The sequence below is a fragment of the Neomonachus schauinslandi genome, chromosome 16 (genome assembly GCF_002201575.2).
Source record: "Neomonachus schauinslandi chromosome 16, ASM220157v2, whole genome shotgun sequence".
In the NCBI taxonomy this organism is placed as follows: domain Eukaryota; kingdom Metazoa; phylum Chordata; class Mammalia; order Carnivora; family Phocidae; genus Neomonachus; species Neomonachus schauinslandi.
The window spans coordinates 2,978,344-3,002,934 of record NC_058418.1 but is presented as its reverse complement, the minus strand read 5'-3'; the positions used below and the strand labels follow the sequence as shown (position 1 = coordinate 3,002,934).

Here is a 24,591-nt window from a genome sequence, read left to right as displayed (position 1 = left end):
TCTCTCTCCATCTTTCTGGCTGCCTCTTTCCCTCTTTTTTCCCTCCTCTCTGCCTCTCCGCGTCCGACTCTCTCCAGCCGGGGCCCTTCCTACGACTCTATCCCATCTCCCTATCTCTGTGTCTCCTGCTCTTCATCCCATTCTGCTCTCCTGTCTCTGCCCACCTCTGCCCGACTCCCTGCCGCCAGCGCGGTCTCTGGTTGTCTCCATCTCTCTAGCCAGCTGCGCTTGTCCCCGTCTCTATGTCAGACTTCCTCTCCCTTTGTGTAGCTCCATCTCGGTCCCCGTCTCTTTGCTCCGCATCTCTCTCCCTCGCCATCCCTCCATCCTCTCTCCTCCTGCATCCCTCCATCCCTCCGTGCACCCTCCCACCTCCTCTCCATCCCTCCGGCGCCCAGGCCCGCCCCCTGCCCCCGCTCCCCCTCCCCCCTCCGAAAGGGTTAACTTTGGGGAAGGGCCCGGAGTCCCCGGATGGTGATGTCAGCGTGCCGGAGAGAAAGGACGAGGTGGCGGGGGGAGGCGGAGAGGAGGAGGAGGCGGAGGAGAGAGGGCGCGTGGGGGGGCGGGGGGGACCTCGGCCTGCAGCATCCGCCGGCCCGCACCTCAGACCCCCCCGACGGGGGGAGGCGCAGGAAGGGGGGGGGCCGGCCAGAGACGGGCTGGGGAGGGGGGGCCGCGCAGCCCCCCCGGGCCATGCTGACTCCCGGGGCCTGACCCCCCGGGCCAGCCCCCCCTCCCCTAGCTCCGCGGCCCGCCGACTGGGGGGGCCAGCCCAGCCCCCTGGGGACCCCCGGAGAGGTGGGGGGCAGCCGGGGGGGCCGGGACGGAGCTGTCGCCGGCCCCCACCGGAGGGACGGGGCGACCTGCCGCAGGGGGGGCGGCCGGGGGGCCGGTCGGACCGGGACCAAGGGCACCATGTCGTCCGGGGCCAAGGAGGGGGGCGGGGGCTCCCCCGCCTACCACCTCCCGCACCCACACCCACACCCACCCCAGCACGCCCAATATGTGGGCCCCTATCGTCTGGAGAAGACGCTGGGCAAAGGACAGACAGGTGAGTCAGGGGAGGGGACACCTGGGGTAGGGGCAGGAGAGCTGGGGGGCAGAGGGCGGGACTCATGGGTATTCAAAGGGCAGGGGCTGATTGCCCAGACCCCGGGGTCCCTCACAGAGAAGGGACTTGGGGTCCAGTGTGCTGGGTCCCCAGGATGGAGGGGGCTGGGGGTTTGGACTCCTGGGGGGAGGTGCTGAGGCCCAAAGGCTCCCACCTCACGGGGGCAGAAGTTGGAGGGGCTCCAGGGCCTCGGTGGGGAAGGGAGGCCAGCCTGCAGCAGGGGATCAGCCGGCACTGGGAGCTGAGGTCCTTGCTGCAGTATGCCGCGGGATGGGGGTGCACTCTGGGCAGCCGCTTCCCTCTGCACTGCTCTCTGGCTGAGGAGGCCCTCAGGCTCTCCTGGCAGGCTGTCCGGGTGACCAGCAGTGAGGCTAGGGTGATGGGGTCTGCAGCATTCTCCCCCTTCTCCAGCATGCAGGCTCAGTATGGGGAACAGGAACGGAAGGTGGAAAGGTGGATCTGAGAGTCAAATCTCCCAGGAGTGGTTGTGGAATCAGGGGTCATCCTTTGGCTGTTGCTAAACCCTGGCTCCAGCCGTGGCCTCTTTCCTGCCAGGTGGAGGGTGGGTGGGTGTGAAGCAGGATCTGCACACCCGTGTCCTAGGCAGGAGGTCCAGGGGTGGGCCCAGGATCTCTTGTGAAGCTGAGGGCATGAGGGAAGGGGAGAGGCTCAGACCTCAAGATCCTAGTGGTAGGAGTGTGAAGGTGTCACTGACCTGAATTCCTGAGTTATGGGGGAGGAAGGGACCATGGGGCCTGGACGCCTGGGTCTGAGGGAGGAGGGGCTGGGGGCCATACTCCAGGCTCTGTGGCTTTGGGGCTTACCCTTGGGAAGTGGGCATACTCTTGGGGTTTGCATGCTCCCAACTACAGCTGCTATTAAAAGCAGATCAAGAAGGGGATTAAAAGGTCAGGGTTTAGGAGGAGGCGGAGAAGGATGGTCCGGGAGGGGGGCAAACGTGAAAGTATATTCCTTGGGAGACATGGAGTCTCCAGAAGATTGAAGGGCAGAGAATTCAAGGAAGCGATGGGTTGAAAGAGAGAGAGGTTGAAGGTGGCAGTCGGGGAGACAACATGATGGAGACACGGTGAGGAAAGATTCTGTGGAGAGATGGACTTGAAGGGTCACACCAGAAGGACAGAGAATCTGGGTGAGAACCAGGGGTGGCTGTGGAGGTGACGGCAGGCGGAGGGATGGACAATCAGAAGGGACAGAACAGGGGCATCTGCCTGGCTCAGTCAGTAGAGCACACGACTCTTGGTCTTGGGGTTGTGAGTTCGAGCCCCACGTGGGTGTAGAAATTACCTAAGAGGGGAAAAAATAAAGAAGGAACAGAACAGAATGTCCATGTCTACGGGCAACAGGAAGAAGAGAGTGTTTCATGGGAATGTAGCTGTCAGAGCCCTCAGCTCGGGTCAGGGTGATTCAGGCCACTGTCAAACAGCCAGCAGGGAAAGGAGGAGGAAAGTGGGGAGTAAGGGGGACTTAGGAGCCAGAGGCTGGGAGAGTGCTCTGGGAGCACACCCCACATTTTTAGTCCTGCTTCCTCAGGGCTGGTTAAACTCGGGGTCCACTGCATCACTGGCCAGAAGGTTGCCATCAAGATCGTGAACCGGGAGAAGCTGTCTGAGTCGGTGCTGATGAAGGTGTGTGTGCACTGGGGCAGGGTGTCCCTTTGGGGCTGGGGGGGGACGAGGGAGGCCATGCTGACCTCCATTCCTGTGTCTCCCGCTGACCCCCAGGTGGAGCGGGAGATCGCCATCCTGAAGCTCATTGAACACCCACACGTCCTCAAGCTGCACGATGTCTACGAGAACAAGAAATATTTGTAGGTATTTATAGACACCCAGCCCCCCATGCACCCCCACCCCAAGTTCCTAGGGTGGGACCTTTCTGGAAACAAGGCCTGGAGGGGCCTGGAGAAACTTAAGCTCTCCTGGCTGGAGCCACTGAAGGGCCAGTCTGTCCCTTCGCTCTTGCACAGAACACCCTCCCACACACACATACACGCACACATAATCCTCCTTGTTCCCACACTGACTGGCCTGACCTGGCCTGACACTAAGGGCCAAATGTGCCCTAGCAACAGGACAGCCAAGTGTCAGCCATCCTGGTGGGGGACAGAGGTCCATCCTGGCCCTTCTTCCCCAGCCCCAGGCCCACGCCCTGCTGCACTGCAGGGAACACTCTCTACTAGATAGTCCAGATGTCCTCAACTGGACCCAGCTTGCTAAGGGCAGCTCCCCACCCTGCTCCTCTTTGCTGAGGCAATGGGGGCTTAGCAAAGCCTGAGGCTCAGTGAATCCTGCTTCTTCCTAAACCTACCCCCAACCTCTTGGAGCATTGCAGGCCCCCCTCCTCCTCCCACATAACTCTGGGTGCTATGATGGACACCCCAACAATGGCCTTCTATAGGAGTTCCCAGTCTGTATCTCAAAGTTGATTACCCCCCAGGAGGATGGGAGTGGAGTCCAGCTGCCCAGGGTACAGACAATAGGCCTTTGTCTGGACTCTGGTGACCCAAGGGACAGCTGGGCTGGGCAGTGGGTGAGGGGACAGACCCGTGCCCCCACCCCCGGATGAACTGACTCCAGGACCCATCAGATGCTGGGGAGGGTTTCCCCAGGCACTAAGAGGCCCGGTCCCAGGTGCTCATGGGAATTGTAGTCCTCAGGCTTCCCCAGGTGTGGCGGCAGGGAGGGGCTTTGTCACCAGCTGGTGGAGCTATCACTCCCACTCCTCCACCTAGGAAGGCATAGGGGGTGGCCCATGGGAGTTTGGGCTTCACAGAGAACTATCAGCTTTCCAAGAGCTCATAGAAATTGCGCTTTTGTTCCCAGGGGCTGATGGGAATCAGAGTTTTAGCCTCCTGGGGCCTGATGGGATTTGGAGTCTTAAGGATCCAGGTGGCTGATGGGAATTAGGAGTCTGTGTCCCAGAGGCTTATGGGAGTTGGGGATTTTAAACCTCTCAGGAGCTGATGGGACTTGTAGTTCTTTATCTCATGGTTGTTGACTTAGGTTGGTGCACACTGCAATTGTTATTGCCAGGAATTAATGAGAATTTGAGTTTCTTCATCCCTGAGGCTTACAGGAATGAGAGGCTTGGCTTTCCAGAAGCTAATGGGAGTAGGAGAGGGGGAGGTGTCTTTATTTCTCAGGGTCCTGTGAGAATTGAGGTGTTTCTGTCCTCCAGGTGCTAACAGAGTTGTCTTATCTCCTGAAATAACTAGGAGCCAAAGTATTGATACTCCTAAATTTGCCGTGGGAGTCTGCTGCCCAGAGCTGAGAGGAATTGAGTTTTGGGTTCCCAGAGGCTGATGGGAATTGGAGTCTCTTTTGCTCAGGGACTCATGGGAATTGGAGTCTGCTCCTCCTCCTCCTCCCAGGGACTCATGGGAATTGGAGTCTTCTCCTCCTCCCAGGGACTCGTGGGCATTGGGAGTCTCCTCCTCCCAGGGACCCGTAGGAATTGGGATTCTCTGCTTCCAGGGGCCAGTGGGATTGAGGTCTTGTGCGGGGGTCCAGGGGATTTTGAAAGAGAGACCAGGCTCTTTGGTCCTCCACATGCCCCTTCCAGCCCTCTGCCCCCTCCACGTCCCCCAGGTACCTGGTTCTGGAGCACGTCTCTGGAGGTGAGCTGTTTGACTACCTAGTAAAGAAGGGGAGACTGACGCCCAAGGAGGCCCGGAAGTTCTTCCGCCAGATAGTATCGGCGCTGGACTTCTGCCATAGCTACTCCATCTGGTGAGGGGGCAGCTGGAGGGGAGGCCGGGATGAGCACTGCCCACAAGGCTCACTGGAAGCCAGTGTGGTGCAGCCCCCAAATAAATCTTTATTCCTTTTTAAAAATTGAGATAAAACTCACGTCTCATAAAATTCACCCTTTTAAAGTATACAATTCAGCAGTTTTTAGTACATCCAGTGTTGCGCATCGCTGCTAAGTAATTGTAGAACATTTTCCTCACCCCCGAAATCATCACCTCGTACCCATGAAGGAAGCAGTCACCCCTCCAGCCCCCTGCCCCCAGCCTCTGATGACCACCAATCTGCTTTCCGTCTCCATGGATTTGCCCATTCTGGACATTTCATATAAATGGAATCATACTATATGTGGTCTTCTCTGTCTGGCTTCTTTCACTCAGCAGAATGTTTTCAGGGTTCATCCATGTTGTAGCATGTGTGGGTCCTTCCTTTTCGTGGCTGAGTAATACTCCATTGTGTGGCTGCACCGTATCTCGTCTATCCATTTCCCAGTTGATGGACACTTTAGTTGTTTCTCCTTTTTGGCTCTCATAAATAATATGGACATGGGAACAATCAAGTACAAGTTTTGGTGTGTACCTGCGTTTTCGATTCTCGGGTATATCCCTGGGGGTGGAATTGTCAGGTCATGTGGGAACTCTGCTTAGCCTTTTGAGGAAGCGCCAGACCATTTTCCAAAGCAGCCATACCCTTCACCATCCCCGCCAGCAGTCCACAAGGGTTCCAATCTCTGTACATCCTTGCCAACACTTGTTATCGTTTGACTTTTTGATAATAGCCATCCTAGTGGGTATGAAGTGGCATCTCATTATTGTGGTTTTGATTTGCATTTCCCTGATGACTAATGACGTAGAACATCTTTTCGTGTGCTTATTGGCCGTTTGTTTATCTTCCTTGGAAAAATGTTCAGATCCTTTGCCCATTTTTTATTGAGTTGTCTTTTTATTATTGAGTTGTAAGAGTTCTTTATTCTAGGAACAAGAGATAGCTCTAGGAATAACCCCTAAGAGTTCTTTTTTAAAATATTTTATTTATTTATTTGTCAGAGAGAGCACAAGTAGGGGCAGAGGCAGGAAGAGGGAGAAGCAGGCTCCCCGCTGAGCAAGGATCCCAACGCGTGCCTCGATTCCAGGACCCTGGGATCATGACCTGAGCCGAAGGCAGATGCTTAACCAACTGAGCCTCCCAGGCATTTCCTAAGAGTTCTTTATTCTAAGAACAAATCTTTTATTAACTGTATATTTTTCAAGTATTTTCTTCCAGTCTTGTGACATACTTTTGAGTTTTAATTGTTTTTAAATTTTTTTTAAGTTTTTTATTTAAGTAGTCTCTACACCCAACATGGAGCTCGAACTTATGACCCTGAGATCAAGAGTCACAGACTCGGGGCACCTGGGTGGCTCAGTTGGTTAAGTGTCTGACTTTGGCTCAGGTCATGATCTTGGGGCGCTGGAATGGAGCCCCGCATGGGGCTCTGCGCCCAGTGGGGAGTCTGCTTGTTCCTGTACCCCTCCCCCCACTCGTGCTATCTCTCTCTCTCAAATAAATAAAATTTCTAAAAGGGGCGAGGAAGAGTTGCATGCTCTCCTGACTGAGCTAGCCAGGCTCCCCGCTTTTTTTTTTATAGCAATGTCTTGTGAAAAGCAAGTTTTAAATTTTGATAAATTCAAGTTTATATCTTCTTTTTTTTTTTTTTAACAATTTATGCCTTTTCTGCCCTATCTATAAATCTTTGCCCAGCTCAAGGTCCCTAAGGCTTCCTCCTACATTTTCTTCTGGAAATTATATAGTTTTAGCTCTTGCATTTTGGCCTGGGATACATTTCAAATTAATTTTTGTCTGTGATGGGAGGCAAGGGTTGAGGTTCATTTTGTTTTGTTTTGTTTTGTTTTTTGTTTTCTGGCATGTGAATGTCCATATGAAAAGATTGTCCTTTCCTCACTGAATGGCCTTCAGCTCGTCTTTCAGCCTCATTTGCTTGCGCCCCTTCCCCCTCTGGGATGGGGATTGGAGCTGGGGTGGGTGTCAGGGTGGAGGGGCTCCAAGGTGGGGATAAAGCTTGGTGATGGAAAGGCAACCCATTTAAATTGTCAACACCTCCCTATTGACACGACCCAGTCAAAACCCTGACATTACAAGCGCTGACCTCTAGGGGGCAATAGTCAACATATTTAACAACAAGTATGACCCAGTTACTGACCACTTCCAACAGAAACTAGAGTCCTCAGGCCCCACCTCCCCCCAGACATCAACCCTTAGAACTTGAGGAGTTTTGCTCCAGGGGAGGGGGCTGGTGTCTCCAGGGAGGGACCAGTGACTAGCTTGCGGTGACCATATTCTTATTATTCAGTATGGAAGTATTTCAATATTTCAGTAGCTCAGCATTAGCCCTCTTACTTCCTTGGTACGTATTCAAATATTTGTGGATAAAACGATACACTGTCTGGGGCCTCCTACGAAATAATCCAGTGGAGGAAGGAAAGAGTATGTATGGGTAGAGATGAAGGAAGACTTGCCCTGAGTCGATACAGGTGAGGCTGGGGGGTGGGTACTTGGGGCTTCCTTATATTCTTCTCACTACTTGGGAGCATGTTTGAGATTGTCCGTAATGGTTTCCAGAAGTGCCCGCCTCTGAGAGATAGCAAATGGGGCCTCAGCCTCCAGGAGGAGGGCAGAGGCCTGAGCCCCACCTGCCTGTCTCAGCCACAGAGACCTGAAGCCCGAGAACCTGCTCTTGGATGAGAAAAACAACATCCGCATCGCAGACTTTGGCATGGCGTCCCTGCAGGTGGGGGACAGCCTCCTGGAGACCAGCTGTGGGTGAGTGGGGGCCTGGCCTCCGTAGTCCCAGGGAGGGGGCGAGAAGCCCACCAGAGGCTCACACCGCCACTCTCTTGCAGGTCCCCCCACTATGCGTGTCCGGAGGTGATTAAGGTGAGTGAGCAGGTGAGGAGTGGGGGGAGGGTGGCGGACAGACCCTGTCATGGCTGGGCCTTCTCCTTTCCAGGGGGAGAAGTATGACGGCCGCCGGGCAGATATGTGGAGCTGTGGAGTCATCCTCTTTGCCCTGCTTGTGGTAAGGGGCCCCTCACCTCTCCTGCCCCATTTTCTAGAACAGTCCTGCCTGGTGGGAGCACAGAACATTAAGTTCCACCTTTCCCTCAGGGGTTGTCTTCCAAATATTTAACTGGTATCCAGAAGGTGGGAAGTATGAACCAACAGACCAAGATCCTGGAGCACCCTCCCCCCTGCCCCTACCTCTGTGCCCAGAGCTAACCATTGAGTCACAGCACTGTGAGCTAGTCCAGGGTGTCCCAGAAAGGGACGGGGCAGCCAGGAGCCCTTGGGCGGCTTGGGACAGTGCTTGTTCTAGGGTGTTTGTTGCAATATGGTAATAACAAGTATAATCAGACCAGGCCTGTCAGCCCGGCTCTTCCCCCAGGGCCTTTGCACCTGCTCTTCTCTGCCTGGAACGCTCTTCCAGGCCCGTTGCTCATCTAGTTCACACCTAGACTTCTCTTCACTCCCACTTCTCCCCCTACCCCTCAGGAGGTCAGACCTTCTGGGGCGAGGCTCTGTCCTTCCTGGTGACTATCAGAGTTGCCATTGTGCGTTGAGTTGTGCGGTTTCTCCTTCCCTTCTAAATCATCAGCTCCCAGAAGTCAGGGCTTTTGTCTTTGTGTGTTTTATTCTGTTGGGTCACCATCGTGACCCGAGTTGGCATGTAGTCAGCCCTCCTTAACAGTGGCACGAATAAATTGGTGGTTTACTCTGTGCCAGGCACCGTTCCAAGCACATTACCTCATGCACTTCTCTTGAAAACCCTAGAGACGAAAAGTGACTGGCCCACAGGCACACTTCTGGACAGTGGCAGGGCTGGGATCAGTGTCTGGTCTCATCACCACTAGCCTATGTGACACGGAGGGGACCGAGGCTGAACGGGTGCGCCTGGGGCTCGCAGCTCCCCCAGGGAAGATTGACCAAGAGAGACAGCGAGAGAGGGAACACAAGCAGGGGGAGTGGGAGAGGGAGAAGCAGGCTTCCCGCCAAGCAGGGAGCCCGATGCGGGGCTCGATCCCAGGACCCTGGGACCATGACCTGAGCCGAAGGCAGTCGCTTAACGACTGAGCCACCCAAGCGCCCCTGTTGGTGATTTTAAATCGTCCCGCCGCAGAGTGCCGTTGTGCGTTCCTAAGGACGGGAAGGTTGTTTTGTCCGTCACAGAGAAAATACCTGTGTTAGATAAGCTTCTTTCCAGCCTGAGTTCGAATGGTGCTGGCCACGTGTTCAATGTCAACAAATTGTCTTAGTCTGGTCTCCTATAACAAAGGTAGATGGGGCGGCGTGAACTTACTTCTCACTGTTCTGGAGGCTGGGAAGTGTAGAATCCAGGTGCCAAGCTGACAACAAACACTCGGCCACATTGAATGAGACAGACAAGCGGAAGTCACATCCAGGCTTCCTGGCCCTAGACCAGCATTGCGGGGTGCCCCTTTCCTCCTCTCCCCTACACCCTGCATCCTCTGTCCAGAGGCCTCTGACACCAGGGGCAACACCTGGAAAAGCCCTCAGAGACTCATGCTGTCACCCCTGCAAGTCTTTATCCAGCATCATCTCCTCCGAGACCCCTTCCCCGACTCCCTTGCTAGACCCGGCTCCCCTCTCTCGCTACATGCTCGCTCTGCTCGTGTTTCCTCATCACACGGACTCCCACCTGTCTCATTCCATGTGTCCCTTTGTTGTTCGCTTGCCCTCCCACTACTCATCCAACAGCCACTGCTTATTAATCCGTGTGTGCCAGGCACTGTTCTGGACAAAGCTCCGTGGGGCCAGGGGCCTGCTGTCCCCTGCTCCATCCCTCGCGGCCAGATCAGAACCTGGGACATAGCAGGGTGTCTGCCTCATGACATGGCTGCTAAAGTTCATTCACTCACTGGGGTCTCGCAATCTAGGGTGTGAGCTGTAGGAGGGCGAGGGCTTGTTTTGTCTGTTATGAGAGCCCTGACCCAAAACGGATGCTCACCTTTTGTTGAACAAACGCGTGAGGATTACCCCTCCTGAAACTGGTCTGGGGAGAAACCTGTTTTTAAGATGCAGCCTCAAGCTGCAACCCCAGCCTCTTAAGCCCTGGAGCCTGACTTGTCTGTTGCCAAATCCTTGCTCTGCCACTTACCAGCTCAGAGGCCTTGGGCAAATTGCTGGACAGCTCCATGCCTCAGTTTCCCCCATGTAAAGTGGGATAATAATAGTCCCCTGCCTCCCAGTGCTTGTGGCAAGGACTAAATGTGCTGATTTGTCAAGTGCTTAGGCTCTCACCTGGAACATCCCAAGCTCTCTGTAAGGGGTCCTGTTATTTCTCACTCAGGGGGCTCTGCCCTTTGATGATGACAATCTCCGTCAGCTGCTGGAGAAGGTGAAACGGGGCGTCTTCCATATGCCCCACTTCATCCCTCCAGACTGCCAGAGCCTCCTGAGAGGGATGATTGAAGTGGAGCCTGAGAAAAGGCTCAGTGTGAGTTGGGGGGGCGTTGGGTCATGAGGACAGAATCCCTAGAGGGGGCGCATGAGGCTGGATTTCCAGGACCTGCCTGTCAGTCCCCGGGGTCGCTGAATGAGCTCCAAACTGGGGAGGACCCCTACAGCGGGGGGGGGGGGGGCACTGTGCATGCGGGCCATGTCCCAGGCCTGTCCCAGGCCTGTCCCCGGTAGTCACGGGTCGAGGTGCTCAGTCGCCACTAGGGGAAGACCTAAGCTGTCATCCTGCCCCTGGTGGAGAGGAGGGGACACTGTTAGGGACCCCCAACGCCACCTCATCAACTTTCCTTGCGGCCTACTGTGTTCATACGACCTCATTTCTGCTTCTCTCCCCCCCTCAGCTGGAGCAAATTCAGAAACATCCCTGGTACCTGTGAGTATGGGACAGCTGAGCACCTGGGTCCCTGGGGCAGAAAGGGAGGGGGCCCAAACATCAAGGGTCCCCGGCAGGAGAACCAGCTAGAGGGTGGGACACCAGGGTTCCTCAATGAAGAGGGGCTAGGGACTCAGATTTCTGGGTCCTAGGGGAAGAGGACACAGGCGGAGCAGGGGCTGGGAGCCGGGACTCCTGGGTTCCCAAGAGAGGAGCAGGTTGGGGCCCAGGACACCTGCGTCTCAGGTGGAGAGGGCTCGAATCCTGGACGCCCGGCCCGGTCCCATGTAACGTTTCTCCCCCTCCCCAGGGGCGGGAAACACGAGCCAGACCCTTGCCTGGAGCCAGCCCCAGGCCGCCGGGTGGCCATGCGGAGCCTGCCATCGAACGGAGAGCTGGACCCCGACGTCCTGGAGAGCATGGCCTCGCTGGGCTGCTTCAGGGACCGCGAGCGGCTGCACCGCGAGCTGCGCAGCGAGGAGTAAGGCCCCCTGCCCCAACGCGCACCAGCGGTCCACGTCCCGCGAGCCGCCGCAGGGCCCCAGCCAGCCAGCAGAGGGCGCGCCCAGGCCCCGCGCACGCGCAGACTCCCTGGGGCGTGGCGCCCAGGTCGCTGGATGGGGCGTGGCTTAAAGTTCCCACGTGGAGCTGTCCCCGGAGGGACCACGAGGGGGCGGTAGGACCGGCGGAAAAAAGACAAGATGCTGCAGAGTATCGCCAGGCGCTGAGACAGACTTAGTGCCCCACGCAGTGCTTACAAGTAGTAAGTGCTCAGTTATTAGGTGTTACTACGGCTAAGTAAGGGTCAGATGTACGCCGACACAAAAAAGCTAGCCATGTTGATGCCTAGGAAGATGGACCCATGGACAGAGGTACTGGGTGTACCAAGTCCCCGAGAGCCACAGCTGCAGGGAGGGGGTGAGACCTCTGGAGCCCGACCCCTGACCCCAATCCCCTCCTACCCCCTCCCTTCCCTTCCCCATCAGGGAGAACCAAGAAAAGATGATCTACTATCTGCTTTTGGATCGGAAGGAGCGGTATCCCAGCTGTGAGGACCAGGACCTGCCTCCCCGGAATGACGTCGGTGAGAAGGCAGGGCTGGGGGTCCAGACCCCGGACTCCGAAGGGAGGAAGGGGCTGCAAGCCCGTAGCTTCTGTGTTTAGACCCCCACCCCCACCCCGCCCCGACTTGCTCCGTGGCCTTGTCAAAAGTCTGCACTCCGGGCCTCCGTTCCCCCACGGGCACCAGTGCCACGCACTGCTGCTTGAAGCCGGCTTCTGATGGGGCTGAAACTCTCCGCCCTCAGACCCCCCTCGGAAACGTGTGGATTCCCCCATGCTGAGCCGTCACGGGAAGCGGCGGCCAGAGCGGAAGTCCATGGAAGTTCTGAGCATCACGGATGCTGGGGGCGGCGGCTCCCCCGTGCCCACCCGACGCGCCCTGGAGATGGCCCAGCACAGTCAGAGGTGGGAGCCGCCGCCCCTCCCGCGGACCCACAGTGTGGGTGGGGAGGGGGTTCGGGGTTCTAGCCCCAGCTCCACCGCAGTGGCCCCTCCGGGCCTCAAGTCCGCATCGCAAAGGCGTGTGGAAGGGAGAGGACATCTGCGCCTTGTGAAACCCACACACCTGATTAAAAATCATCATCATCATCATCATCATCATCATCATCGTCTCTCCTGGAAACAGATCCCGCAGTGTCAGTGGAGCCTCCACCGGTCTGTCCTCCAGCCCTCTCAGCAGCCCAAGGGTAAGCCCCAAGTCATTAGGAAGGGGTAAGGGGGTGAAGACGCTGGAGCCGAGATTGAGCAGCAGGAACTACAACTCCCATGAAGTCTTGAGGCATTGCCTCTCTGTCCCTAAAGGGCCCCCAACCCTAAGGCCGCATAAGTATTTTAGTACATTGGGCATTTCCACCTCCGATAGGATTGGGGTTTTAGTGTGTTTCAAGGGTTCGTTTATGCGCGGAACAAAAGCTAACTGAGCGCCTACTGTGTACCAGTCACTGTGCTACAGCAGTGAACATGATAGAAAAAGTCTCTGTCTCCCTAACGATGTGGGTTGGGAGGGGGAAATCACTGGACTACAAGTTCCAGCATGCATCGGGACCCACCTCCGTGAGTATGTGCGAATGGGGTTCCTAGAGGCTCCTGGGAGTTGTAGTTCGCCATCTCACCCTTCTCCACTCTTCCACAGAGTCCTGTCTTTTCCTTCTCACCTGAGCCTGGGGCCGGAGATGAGGCTCGGGGCGGGGGCTCCCCGACTTCCAAAACGCAGACGCTGCCTTCTCGAGGCCCCAGGGGTGGGGGCGCCGGGGAGCAGCCCCCACCCCCCAGTGCCCGTTCCACGCCCCTGCCTGGTCCCCCAGGCTCCCCGCGCTCCTCTGGGGGTACCCCCTTGCATTCGCCCCTGCACACGCCCCGGGCCAGTCCCACTGGGACGCCGGGAACGACGCCACCCCCAAGCCCCGGAGGTGGAGTCGGGGGAGCCGCCTGGAGGAGTCGTCTCAACTCCATCCGCAACAGCTTCCTGGGCTCCCCTCGCTTTCACCGGCGCAAGATGCAGGGTACAGTGTCCCTGAGGGTGCAGGGATTGAGAGAGAGCCCGGGCCCGGATTCCCACCTCCTGAGAGAAGATGGGGCTGGGAGTAGAAATTCAGGTGTTGGGGAGAGGGGGTGTGGCTTCCAGCGCTAGAGGTGGAGCCTCTGTGAAGGACACCTCCCTTCAGTGCCCTGGCTCATCTTCCCATTGGCTCATGGCTAGCAAGTTCCACCCTCAGAGGACATGGCCTAACAGGGGTTGGCTAGCATCCCCAGAAGGACTACCGAGCAGCATGCCATTTGGGGTTTAGTTACTGGGAGGTGAATGGGCACCGGGATCTGGAACCTCTGGTTGGAGGGGACTGCTGGCCCGCGTGCTGGACCCCAGGATGATGGGCAAGTGTTGACCATACTCTCCCCTCCCTCCCCTCCCCCCAGTCCCCACTGCCGAGGAGATGTCCAGTTTGACGCCAGAGTCCTCTCCAGAGTGAGTCTGACAGGGAAGGGAAGTGAGAGGATGGGGGAAGGGTTTATTCCCTGAGCCCCGTCCTGACTCACCTTCTAACCATCCCTTTTCACTCAGGTTGGCAAAACGCTCCTGGTTTGGCAACTTCATCTCCTTGGACAAAGAAGAACAAATATTCCTTGTGCTAAAGGACAAACCTCTCAGCAGCATCAAAGCGGACATCGTCCATGCCTTCCTGTCGGTGAGGGGCCTGGGTCTTACTGTGTCCTGGCCAGCACAGGACTACAAGTCCCAGCAGCCCCTGGGGTCCACTGCCTTCGCGCTGGCCTGACTGCGTCCTGAGGCTCATGGGTTCTGTAGTTTTCCGTTCAGAGTTGGGTTGGGTCACTGTAGGGGCGGGAGGTGGAGAGGTTTACTGTACCCTGGGGCCTGGAGGTGGTGCAACTCCCTAGAGTATTGGTGAGCTGCCATTACCCCATCACCAGGTCTGAGATTAGCAGACGGAACCACTTTTTCCACTGGGCCTTCTGGTTCTTGCTCTAGGAGCTAGTGGGACTCACAGGTTTTGAGACAGATATGGTAATGCCTGTGGAGACAGAGAAGTTTGTATCATGTGATTCTGGAGCCTGGGGCTGACGCCTAGATGTGAAAGTCCCTGTTATCAGCCATTCCTCTGATACCGTTTAGAGTTGGACACGAAAACTACAAGTCCCAGCAGGAAATGGGAACTCCGCCCCCCCCCCCGCGTTTCTGTTATTCTTTCCCCCCTGGTGGCTGATGGAACTTGTAGTTCCTTGGGCAAAGGTAGTCGTGATTCTCCATTCCCTGGAATCACCCCCTCCTTTCGTCCCCCGCCTGTCTCAGATCCCCAGCCTGAGTCACAGTGTGCTGTCACAGACCAGCTTCAGGGCCGAGTACAAGGCCAGTGGCGGCCCCTCCGTCTTCCAGAAGCCCGTCCGATTCCAGGTGGACATCAGCTCCTCAGAGGGTCCAGAGCCTTCCCCACGACGGGACAGCAGTGGTGGTGGTGGAATCTACTCCGTCACCTTTACGCTCATCTCCGGTAAGCGTCCCTTGGCTAGAGACTGCCTCCACCCTGGTGTGTGGGATGCGCAAGATAGCTGAGCTGGGACAGTGGCCCCCTCATTCAGACCCTCACATTCTGTCCTTCCCCCTTTTCTCAGTGACATTTCATGGACTTTTTTTTTTTTTAAGATTTTATTTATTTGAGAGAGAGACAGGGCACAAGTCAGGTGGAGGGGCAGAGGGAGAAGCAGACTCCCCGCTGAGCAGGGAGCCTCATGCGGGGCTCGATCCCAGGACCGAGATCATGACCTGAGCTGAAGGCAGACGCTTAGCGGACTGAGCCACCCAGGCGCCCCTTCATGGACATTTATGATGTTCCAAGTGCTTTACATGCACTATTTCACTGAAGCTTCCCAGCAGCCTTTGAGGTATTAGTGCTCACCCACTTGACAGAGGAGAAAACAGAGTCCTGTTGAGGTAAATTGACTTGACAGAGCCGGGCTCAACCCAGCCCTGCTGACACTGAAGGGCAAAGACGTGGCTCGCCGCGGTCCAGTGTCATGCCCGCACCCAGAGCAGACATCACTAGTCCATCACGGCACTTCTTCCTGCGGAGCACAGCTGTAGCCTCAGAAACTGCAGGCCGCCATGACCAGTCAAGAGTTGGCACCAGAGATGAAAACCCCAGAAACGTCTTGCTTCCGATTCGGCTTGCTTCCCGGGCCCTGATGAGAAGAGTCTGAATAACAAACAAGAGATGCTTCTGTGTGCTACCCTTGTTAGCAGTCTTATTACGTCACAGTTGGGAGATGAGCTTGCTCCCAGAGTTTCCTGCCAGTGTTACATCACTAAAATGAATTACAGTGCATTTCTTTTCCCCTTCCCTTAAAGATTAATACGCAGGACTTCCTCAATTTTAAGATTTTTTTTTCACTTCCCGTTTATTTTTCTTATATTTCTGGTTCTTCACGGCCTCAGCTAGAAACTAACAAGTAACACAATCTATTTAAATAGAAAGCCACACCCATCATTATTTTAACTCCAATCTTTCTTAGCCCCATTTGCAAATGGTGGGTTTATGCCTGGCCCCAACACAGGGCAGCAAGTTGAGACCAAGAGGAGGAGAGTCCTTTGCTGGGTTCCACAGGGTGGGGGGGCCTTCCCTGTCCCTGTCCCCAAGTCAGTCCATCTCTGTATCCCCTCCAGGTCCCAGCCGTCGGTTCAAGCGAGTTGTGGAGACCATCCAGGCACAGCTGCTGAGCACTCATGACCAGCCCTCCGTGCAGGCCCTGGCAGGTGGGAGGCAGGGGCCGAGGCCATGTGTCCCTCCTTTATCCCGTGGGCTGGAGGGGAGACCGCCTGCTGAGCAAGTGCCCCAAGGCTTTGGTTTGTGGGCGAGGATCACAAGTTCTCAGAGAGGCTGGGGTCTAAGCTCCATCCAGGGAACAGGGCCATCCCAACCTGAGAAGGCCTCCTGGCTAGGGAGGGCACCTCCAGGGATCCCTCAGAGGTTGACTAGTCTCTGTGTCGCGGTCGTGGAACTTGCTAACAAAAGTTTGGGAATGGTGTTCTGGAGAAGGGCAATTGACCATCCGGATTTGTTCAGATCCCCCAAACAACCCCCTGTGGGCTCCCCTGTGCCCTGTTGCTGAGGAGCGTTTCCCCTAACAACCAGGAGAGCAGAAGGCAAGGGGGCCTCTGGCTGTGATCTGGGGACTCGAATGGGACCTGCTGCTGTGACAAGCTGTCTCTTAGTGGATAGCGTCATAGCCAGAGTCCGTGAGAAAGCCCCCTGGAGTCGGGCCTCTGGGTCTCACTGGGACTAAGTTGGCCCAGTTTCCTAAGCCACAGGGGCCGGAGGGGCCCAGGATTCATGACCTGCTTTGCTGTCCATGACCTTGCCAGGTCTGGTTGCAGACGGGTGTCCTCCTGGCAGCCATACCCCCCAGGCTTCCGGCCCCGCAGTGGGGGCCCTTAGCCTCACCATGATGTCGCTGGAACGTGTTCCTTGGGGTTCGGCAGCCTTGAGGTTCCTGAGGCCACACTGCTTCCTTCTCCACAGATGAGAAGAACGGGGCCCAGACCCGGCCTGCTGGCACCCCACCCAGAAGCCTGCAGCCCCCACCCGGCCGCCCAGACCCAGAGCTGACCAGCTCTCCCCGCCGAGGCCCCGCGAAGGACAAGAAGCTCCTGGCCACCAACGGGACCCCTCTGCCCTGACCCCAGGGGGCCGGGGAAGGAGGGGAACCCCCCCACCCCCCTTCCCTGCCCCCCAACTGTGAATCTGTAAATAGGGCCCAAGGAGTATGTAGGGAGGGGAGAGATACAACAAACCCGGCCTTGCCCTACAGGGATGGGGCTCAGGGGGCCGTGCCCAATGGGGGGTGGTTCTAGGGGGGGCCGAGGGCGGGGGAGCTGTTTCTATTTTATTTATTGATTAATTTATTATTTTATTTATTGATCAATCTCTCTGCAGGGTGGGGTGGGGGAGGGACGGGGGCTGGTTGGGGTGGCTTAGCAGATCCGGACGGAGAGGGCCATCTGTCCTTGTGTCCCCAACTCCTCCTTCCTGGGCCCCCCCTTCCCCGGTTCTCCCCCTTCCTCTCACAACCTTCTGTACGGATTTGCTCTCCGGAAGGAATTCTGGTTTCGCGTGACCCTGCCTGCGTCCGTGTCTCTGATTCCGCCGGCGGCAAAAAAAAAAAAAAAAAAATTAATAATAATAAATAGCCTTGAGCAGGGATGGCTGGCTGGCCTTGGCCTCTCACTTCCTGGATGGCCCTGACAACAGCACCAGGGCCAGACCACACCGCCCGGACTGCCGTTCACAGGGGGATCTGCAGGGAGATGGGGGAGGCCGGTGGGGGGCTGAGGCTGGGGCCCGGCTGGAGACATAGGGTGCAGCCGTCCAGGCAGGAAAAATCCACAGCAAACAGGCCGAAGAGCGTGAACAGCAGTGTGGCGATGGCCCACTCACACGCAGCAGAGGCTGAGCGCAGCGGCCAGGAATGGAGGATGACCACTGCACCCCGGGGTCAAGGGCCACACCAAGCAGGAAGGATCCGGGAGCCCAGCTGGGTCACCGGGGCCAGGTGGCCGCTCGCGACGCACTCGGCCCGCCCAGGCCGGAATGGCCTCCGTGGCTCCCGGACACTCGCAGGGATGCCTTCCTCCCCGTCTAAGGCTGTTTCCCAAATGTTCCCCTTGCAGGTTCCTCCTGCTCACACTGTATTTCCAACATCCCAGAACAAGGTTCTCACCTTACCCTCGGCCTCCCCGACCCCGTCAAGGCCCCACCATCACCATCTCCCACTTGCCCGCAAACTGCTTCTTCCCTCAAATATGCAGGGTTTCCTAAAGACACCCCCAAGCCGGGCGCCAGCCTCAGGCTACATTGGCAACTTTCATCCCCCACCCGTGGCCCACAGGCCCCTCCCGCTCACCCCCTAAAATATCTTCCTCCTCTTGGTGAAAACTGCCACCCACTCACGTGCCTAGCGGACCCTGGCCACTCACCCTCACCCCCTCCCTCTCCTCATCCTCATGGCCAGCTGGTCACCCTAAGGCTTATCCTGCTGGCCTGGCCCATCTCCTTCTGGTCTTGCGTCTCGCTCCTGGTCTGCCGGGTCTCCTTTCTTCCTTCCTTGCTTCCTTCCCTCCTTCCTTCCTTCCTTCCTTCCTCACCCAATGTGGGGTTTGAACTCACAACCCCAAGATCACTGCAACAACCTTCTGCTTCTCAGCCAAGCTAGCCCCCACTCACTCCTAGATCAGTTTAGACATTATTTCATTCATTCAGGGATTTTTAGATAGCAGATATGGCCAACATCACCACAGAGCCCATGAATCCTAGAGCAAAGGAGAGGTGAGAGCACTCACACACAAGGTGGTTACCGCCAGAACTGGCCTTGTTCCTCCCCTGCTCATAAGCTTCCCATGGCTCCCTACTGCCCCCAGGAAGAAACTCGAGCCTTTAAAGCCTCACCTTAGCACTGAAAATCCTCATCTCAGGCCCTTCCAGTGGCCTTATCTCCAAGCTGGTTTTTCCACCCTCAGCACACACCTGGGGTGTGTCCCCAACCTCCCAAAGCAGGTGAAAAGCAGCTAGTTCTGCAAGACCAGCTCAGAATCTGCCAGTTCTCAGACCCATCCTTGCAGAACCCCAGCCCCTATCACACTCTGCTGGCCATCTTTATGGTCCATTTCCTGGCCCCAGGGCCAAGGGATATTTGAGCACCACAGAATAAGGACCTTGCAGCCAAACTGATTATCAGCCCAGCTGGGATTTTAAAAGGGCCCAGCACGGGGCGCCTGGGTGGCTCAGTCAGTTAAGCAACTGACTCTTGGTTTCGGCTCGGGTCATGATCTCGGGGTCCTGGGATGGAGCCCTGCATCGGGCTCCACACTAGCACAGAGTCTGCTTGTCCCTCTCCCTCTGCTCTTCCTCCTGCTCTCTCTCAAATAAATAAATACAATGTTCAAAAAATTAAAAAAAATAGTAATAAAATACAAGGGGCCAGCTGGATCTTATCACCAACAGGGCCTCTGCAGAGGAGAGATGTTGCTTGTACAGCTGGAGTAGCTAAAGGCTTAGGTGAGGGGCCAGCCCTTCCCGCCTCTTCAGTGGGATTCAGTTTGCTGCGCTGGGAAATAGGACTGCCCGTTCCATTTGCTGAGATAATCCCAAATAAGCAGATGTCCCTCAGGCAGCCAGCACAGGACCTCAGTTGGTTTCCTGGTAGGCTCTTTTGAACACCAGCAGACTTCTGGCCTCCCCTGCATTCTCCCCAAGGAGGAGATCGGTCCCTAAGGCTGAGTTTGCAGCCTCTTTTCTCTCAGGGCACTTTATCAGTAATGACCATTACTATGATCAAAACAACTCCCTTTTACAGATATGGAAACTGGAGCACAGTGATTTGAGTCACCCACAGGCGTGCCAGGCTGGCGGAAAGCATCTGGGCTCGGGTGACTCAGAACTGGGCTGGGTAGAGTCTCCAGCTGGTGGTAGGCATGCTGGTAAATGGTTAACAACCAGCTCCGATTTGCAACATCGGCCAATTTCTGTGTTGTGAACACTCCCACCAAGGCCCGCGGGATAATATGACAGCACCGAACATGGAGCTGGGAAGAGATAGGGACTGCCCTCGAGAGCTTGTACAAGCCGCCTGCCTCCACCATGAGCTCCACCGTTGGGCTTCATGACAGGCCTTGGCCAAGAGACTCCCCCTCTCTGAGCCTCAGTTTCCAGTCTTCGCCAACATGATGCCCGGCACAGGGCAGGTACCCCAAACAGGCTGCTCTCGCTGGCTTGCCATCCTCCCAGGATCTGCTGGTGGCTCACTGTGCTGGGCACCGAGCTAAGCACCTCACATGTATTACTCCCTCCATTCCTTACAACTCCGGGGGCAACCCTGTTATTATCCACATTTGAGAGCTGAAGGAGCTGAGACACTGAGAAGTTCAGCCAGTGGAGTTTTTCCCCCAGCTAGGACGTGGGGGAGGTGGAATTCGACCCAGGCTGCCTGACCCCTGGGTTGACACTTTCTATGACGCTCTAATCCTGAGGAGACTGAGGCCAAGAAAGGACAGGGCACCGCACATTGCATGGAGCCGACCCACCCCAGTGAAGAACCCCCAACGCCTGCCACCAACCCCAGTAAGGATACTGGCCACCATGAGGATGGTGCAGAGGCTGCAGAGGCCCAGGCGGAGCGGTCCGATCCAGGCGGCCCCAGGCTGGGGCAGGCTCCTCATCCTCCAGAAGAGAAAAAGCTGCAGCCAGAAGTAGAGGTTGCCCACGAATAAGGCAAAGAAGGCCCCTATCAGGTGCGTTGGCAGCTGGTTCTTTTGCTGGGAGGAAAAGGAACAAGAGTTGCAAGGAAGATAGATACACAGTGGGGGGGTGCGAGACGCGAGGGCTGTGATGGGGGGAGGGGTCTTTGACCCACCCAAGAGACTGCTCACTGCTGCGGCCTCACTCCCTAACACAGGGCCTGGCACATCGTAGACGCTCGGGAAATATTAGTAATAAATCTTTCATTCTCAACCGGGGAGGGGGAGGGCTGATATTGCCACCCAGGGGGTAAAAATTGGTTTTTGGAGGGCGAAAAGTTCTCATTTATTTATTTTTTTTTAAGATTCTATTTATATATTTGACAGAGAGAGAGTGACAGAGCACAAGTAGGGGGAGCGGCCGGAAGAGGGAGAAGGAGAAGCAGGGAGTCTGATGGGGGACTTGATTCCAGGATCCCGGGATCATGACCTGAGCCAAAAGCAGACGGTTAACCAACTGAACCACCCAGACACCCCAAGAGTGAAAAGTTCTTAAAGATTACAATGGTTTGTGCTTTGCAGATACATAATATATGTTATTTAATATTTTTTAAATATTAAAAGTTTAATGAGGGGAAGCGATGACCAGCGGGAAATGTCTTTAAAAGGCTCCTTAGGGGAGCAATATAATAATTTTAAGCAGTGGGGCGCCTGGGTGGCTCAGTCGGTTAAGCGTCTGCCTTTGGCTCAGCTCATGATCTCAGGGTCCTGGGATCAAGCCCTCCATTGGGCTCTCTGCTCAGCAGGGAGTCGGCTTCTCCCTGTACCCCTCCCCCCTCCTCATAATCTCTCTCACGCTCTCTCTCTCTCTCTCTCTCTCAAATAAATAAATAAAAATCTTTTAAAAACTTTTTTTTTTTCAAAGAAGTTAAAGTTGAGGAGCACAGGAATAAATGAATAAGTGATGGGGAATTTTCTTAATACGTGGGAGGCAGCCTCTTACCCTATGGTACTTTCACAGGAGAGGTTTGGAGTCAGAGACATCACAGTAAAATTAAATAACAATATAAAATAATCAATAGGCTTTCTCCAATCGATTGTCCTTTTGTTCTACAAATATCTACTGAACTTCAAGGCGAAGAATATGAGTTCTAGAGTCTATGAATCTGGGTTCATTTCTGACCGCCACGAACCAGCTGATTAAAACAAAACAAAACAAAACAACAACAACAAAAAAAAACCCTCTGTCGGATTTGACCAAAAAGAGTCTAGCTAGAGCTCTTGTGGAGATGGATGAAAACCGACACAGTGTAAAGCCTAGCGCCCCGCACGGAGTGAACGCTCCATCTAAGAATGAGTGGCTCTGAGTAATTTCATTATTAAAAGGGGAAAGGGGCAAAGGACGGCAGTAAATTACCCCCAATCTTCTAGGGTTCAGTGAAATAATTATACGAAGAGCCTCCCACGCGGGACTCCATTCAAACAGCGGAGGAGCTCACTTCCCTGCCCTGTCCCCCTACTCTGTCCGAGGACCCCAAGAGAAATACAAGTCCCAGAAGGCCGTGCGCGGAAGAGCCCCCACAACGAGAAGCTAGCGGCCCTGGGGGATGCTGGGAGCTGTAGTCGGGGACTCGGGCTGGTCGGACAGCCTGGCTGGGCTCCACGAGCGGATACCGTCTCACCTGGAAATTGCCCACCACGGAGGTGCCCAGGGCACACAGAAGCCCCGTCCACAGGATCAGCCGGTTAAACCATTTTCCGACTCCCCAGTCCCGGAGCTGGTGGTAACGGATAATGCAGATCCAGGCGGCTGGGAGGAGAGGGAAGTGGGCGGGCAAGCCGGGCCCGGATTCCTGGGGGGGGGGGGGGGGGAGACTGGGCGGGTGGGGGGGGGGGCCCCAACCCCCCGTATCGGGGAGGGGTGGGGGCTTGGACTCCTGGGGCGGGGGCCGGGGCCGGGGCTGCGCGGGGCGCCCTTGGCTGGAGGTCGGGGTGGGGGGTCTCGCCCTGAACAGAAAGGTCTGAGAATATTTACCCATAGCAGCTCCCATGTTCAGCAGCTGGCTGAAGATGCAGCTCTGAGGGGGGTAAGATCCACAGAGGCTGGGGAAGATGAAGGATCATCCTGCGGCTCCTCGGAGCCTCGGAACCCCCCGCCCCCCCAGCGCCATAACTACCTGATATAGGGGAAACCTTCGGTGAGGTTCACAGACTTGTTGGTCACGGCAAGGGCAAAACTGAAGTATAGAGAGACATCAAAGTGGTTTTTAACGACACCTTTTCCTTCTGTTACCCACAGAAACAAGGACTTCTAACTCCCTCCCCTTCAGACCCCGGAGCCCAGGCCCCCAGCCCCTTGCTCCCTCAGACCCAAGAGTCCAGACCCCCCAGCCCCCCCTCCCTCAGACCCGGGAGTCCAGGCCCCCAGCCCCTCCTCCCTCAGGCCCAGGAGTCCAGGCCCCCAGCCCCTCCTCCCTCAGACCCAGGAGTCCAGACCCCCAGCCCCTCCCAGGGGTCTCCTGCCTCTAACACTCACACGGTCCAGACTCCAGCAATAGCCCAAAGGGCCAGGAAGGCAGGCAGCAGGGACAGGTAACCCCACATGCCAGGCTCTGCAGGGGAAGAAGAGGGACCACGAACCTTTCTCTCTGTCTCTCAGGTGAGGAACCTGCCCTAAGGGTCCAGGTGCATCAGAAGGTGGCCTCCAGCCTCTGAGCCCCTCAGGCTCTGAGGCCCACATTGGCTCCCAGGGCAGAAACAGTGGGTGAGGGTCTGGTGTGATGAGGCCAGCTCTCAGCCTGGGGCACTTTCCCTCTTGTAACAGCTGTCTTTCCATCCTGACCTCCCAGTTTTTCCAGGCTGGCCTCCCTCAACCCAGCTTCCGAGCCTCTCCCAGCCAGCCCTCCACTGCCAGCCTCTGGGCTTCCCTGGAGTGCTCACCTGTCCGAACTTTCTCCCTCTCGCTCTCCCAGTCCTGGTCCTGGGGCTGTGGGAGAGGTTGGAAAAGGAGGGGGGACGTGGGGTAGGGCTCGGGCGGTGTCGTGGCAAAGCCAAAGTCCAAGCTGCAGAGCAGTCTGACCGTCTGACCCTCTGACCCGCCGCTTTCTTCGGGACCTCACCCCCAAACCGCCACTTCCCCACTCAGAACCTAGCAGGCAGCCCCTTAGTTAGCTTCAAGGGGCCCCCCAACTTCCTTCCTTCAGCTTTATAAGTTCAACGTCCAAGACCCCAGCCCTTCTCCTTACCAGGACCCAGATTCTGAGCCTCTAGCTCTCTCTACCCTTCCTCCCTTGGGGACCCAGCAGTCCAGACCCCCAGTACCTTCTAGAATTCCTTTATTGGTTTCTAGCCACTTGGCTCCAGCTTCCTAGCTCTTACCTCCTCTGGGGCCCCAGAAGCCAGGCCCACAGGTCAGACTCCTCTCTGGGTGCAGTTTCTGTCCTTAGGCTGCTGGGTATGGGGCTATGGTGACCTGCTTCCTCCCGTCACTTGCCTTCCCTCTCCGTTCCTCCAGGCCAGCTGCTGGAATTCCCCAGTGGGCCGGCTCAGGGTGGGAAGGGAGACCTTGGTGTCGAAATCTAATTCCGATGAAACTCCCCCCTGAAAGCTATTGCTTCCTCTGCCCTGATCCTTTCTCTGTCCCACATAGCAACCCTCAACTTTCGGGTTTCCTTCCCTCTTGCTAATCAGGCATTTGGGTGCCTCCTCCTCCTGCTTCCCCTGGACCCAGGGGCCCAGACCCCCAGCCCCTCCCCCCTCAGACCCAGGAGCCCAGACCCCCAGTCCCTCCTCCCTCAGACCCAGGAGTCCAGGCACCAACCTTCCTCCTTCAGACCCAGGAACCCAGACCCCCAGCCCATCCTCCCTCAGACCCAGGAGTCCAGGCCCCCAGCCCCATCCTCCCTCAGGCCCAGGAGTCCAGACCCCCAGCCCTCCTCCCTCAGACCCACGAGTCCAGGCACCAACCCTCCTCCTTCAGACCCAGGAACCCAGACCCCCAGCCCCT

The 24,591-nt window shown here is 56.5% G+C and overlaps 2 protein-coding genes across 3 annotated transcripts; one reads left to right on the top strand and one right to left on the bottom strand.

Annotated features, from left to right (window-relative positions):
* The first annotated feature begins 899 nt into the window (after positions 1-899).
* BRSK1 (BR serine/threonine kinase 1) lies at positions 900-17,550 on the top strand. The gene is made up of 19 exons (XM_021682238.1): positions 900-1,051; positions 2,663-2,757; positions 2,854-2,939; positions 4,717-4,857; positions 7,579-7,695; positions 7,776-7,809; positions 7,883-7,951; positions 10,241-10,387; positions 10,752-10,783; positions 11,094-11,264; positions 11,770-11,867; positions 12,091-12,250; positions 12,471-12,531; positions 12,978-13,347; positions 13,760-13,808; positions 13,905-14,028; positions 14,652-14,850; positions 16,020-16,109; positions 16,876-17,550. The coding sequence occupies exons 1-19, from the start codon at positions 916-918 to the stop codon at positions 17,031-17,033; spliced, it is 2,337 nt and encodes a 778-aa protein (XP_021537913.1). The 5' UTR covers positions 900-915; the 3' UTR covers positions 17,034-17,550.
* An 88-nt stretch (positions 17,551-17,638) lies between these two features.
* On the bottom strand, positions 17,639-24,056 carry TMEM150B (transmembrane protein 150B). Of its 2 annotated transcripts, XM_044922011.1 has the most exons (6): positions 23,122-23,189; positions 22,763-22,822; positions 22,621-22,688; positions 22,268-22,395; positions 20,480-20,663; positions 17,639-17,835 (listed from the first exon to the last, which is right to left on the bottom strand). In XM_044922011.1, exons 1-6 carry the CDS (start codon positions 23,187-23,189, stop codon positions 17,639-17,641), a joined length of 705 nt encoding a protein of 234 aa, XP_044777946.1. The 2 variants fall into 2 exon arrangements, 1 of the variants encoding a protein (XP_044777946.1); XR_006541373.1 differs by lacking the exons at positions 17,639-17,835; positions 20,480-20,663; positions 22,268-22,395; positions 22,621-22,688; positions 23,122-23,189 and adding an exon at positions 23,964-24,056 and having other exon boundaries at positions 22,806-22,822.
* Between the last annotated feature and the right edge of the window lie 535 nt (positions 24,057-24,591).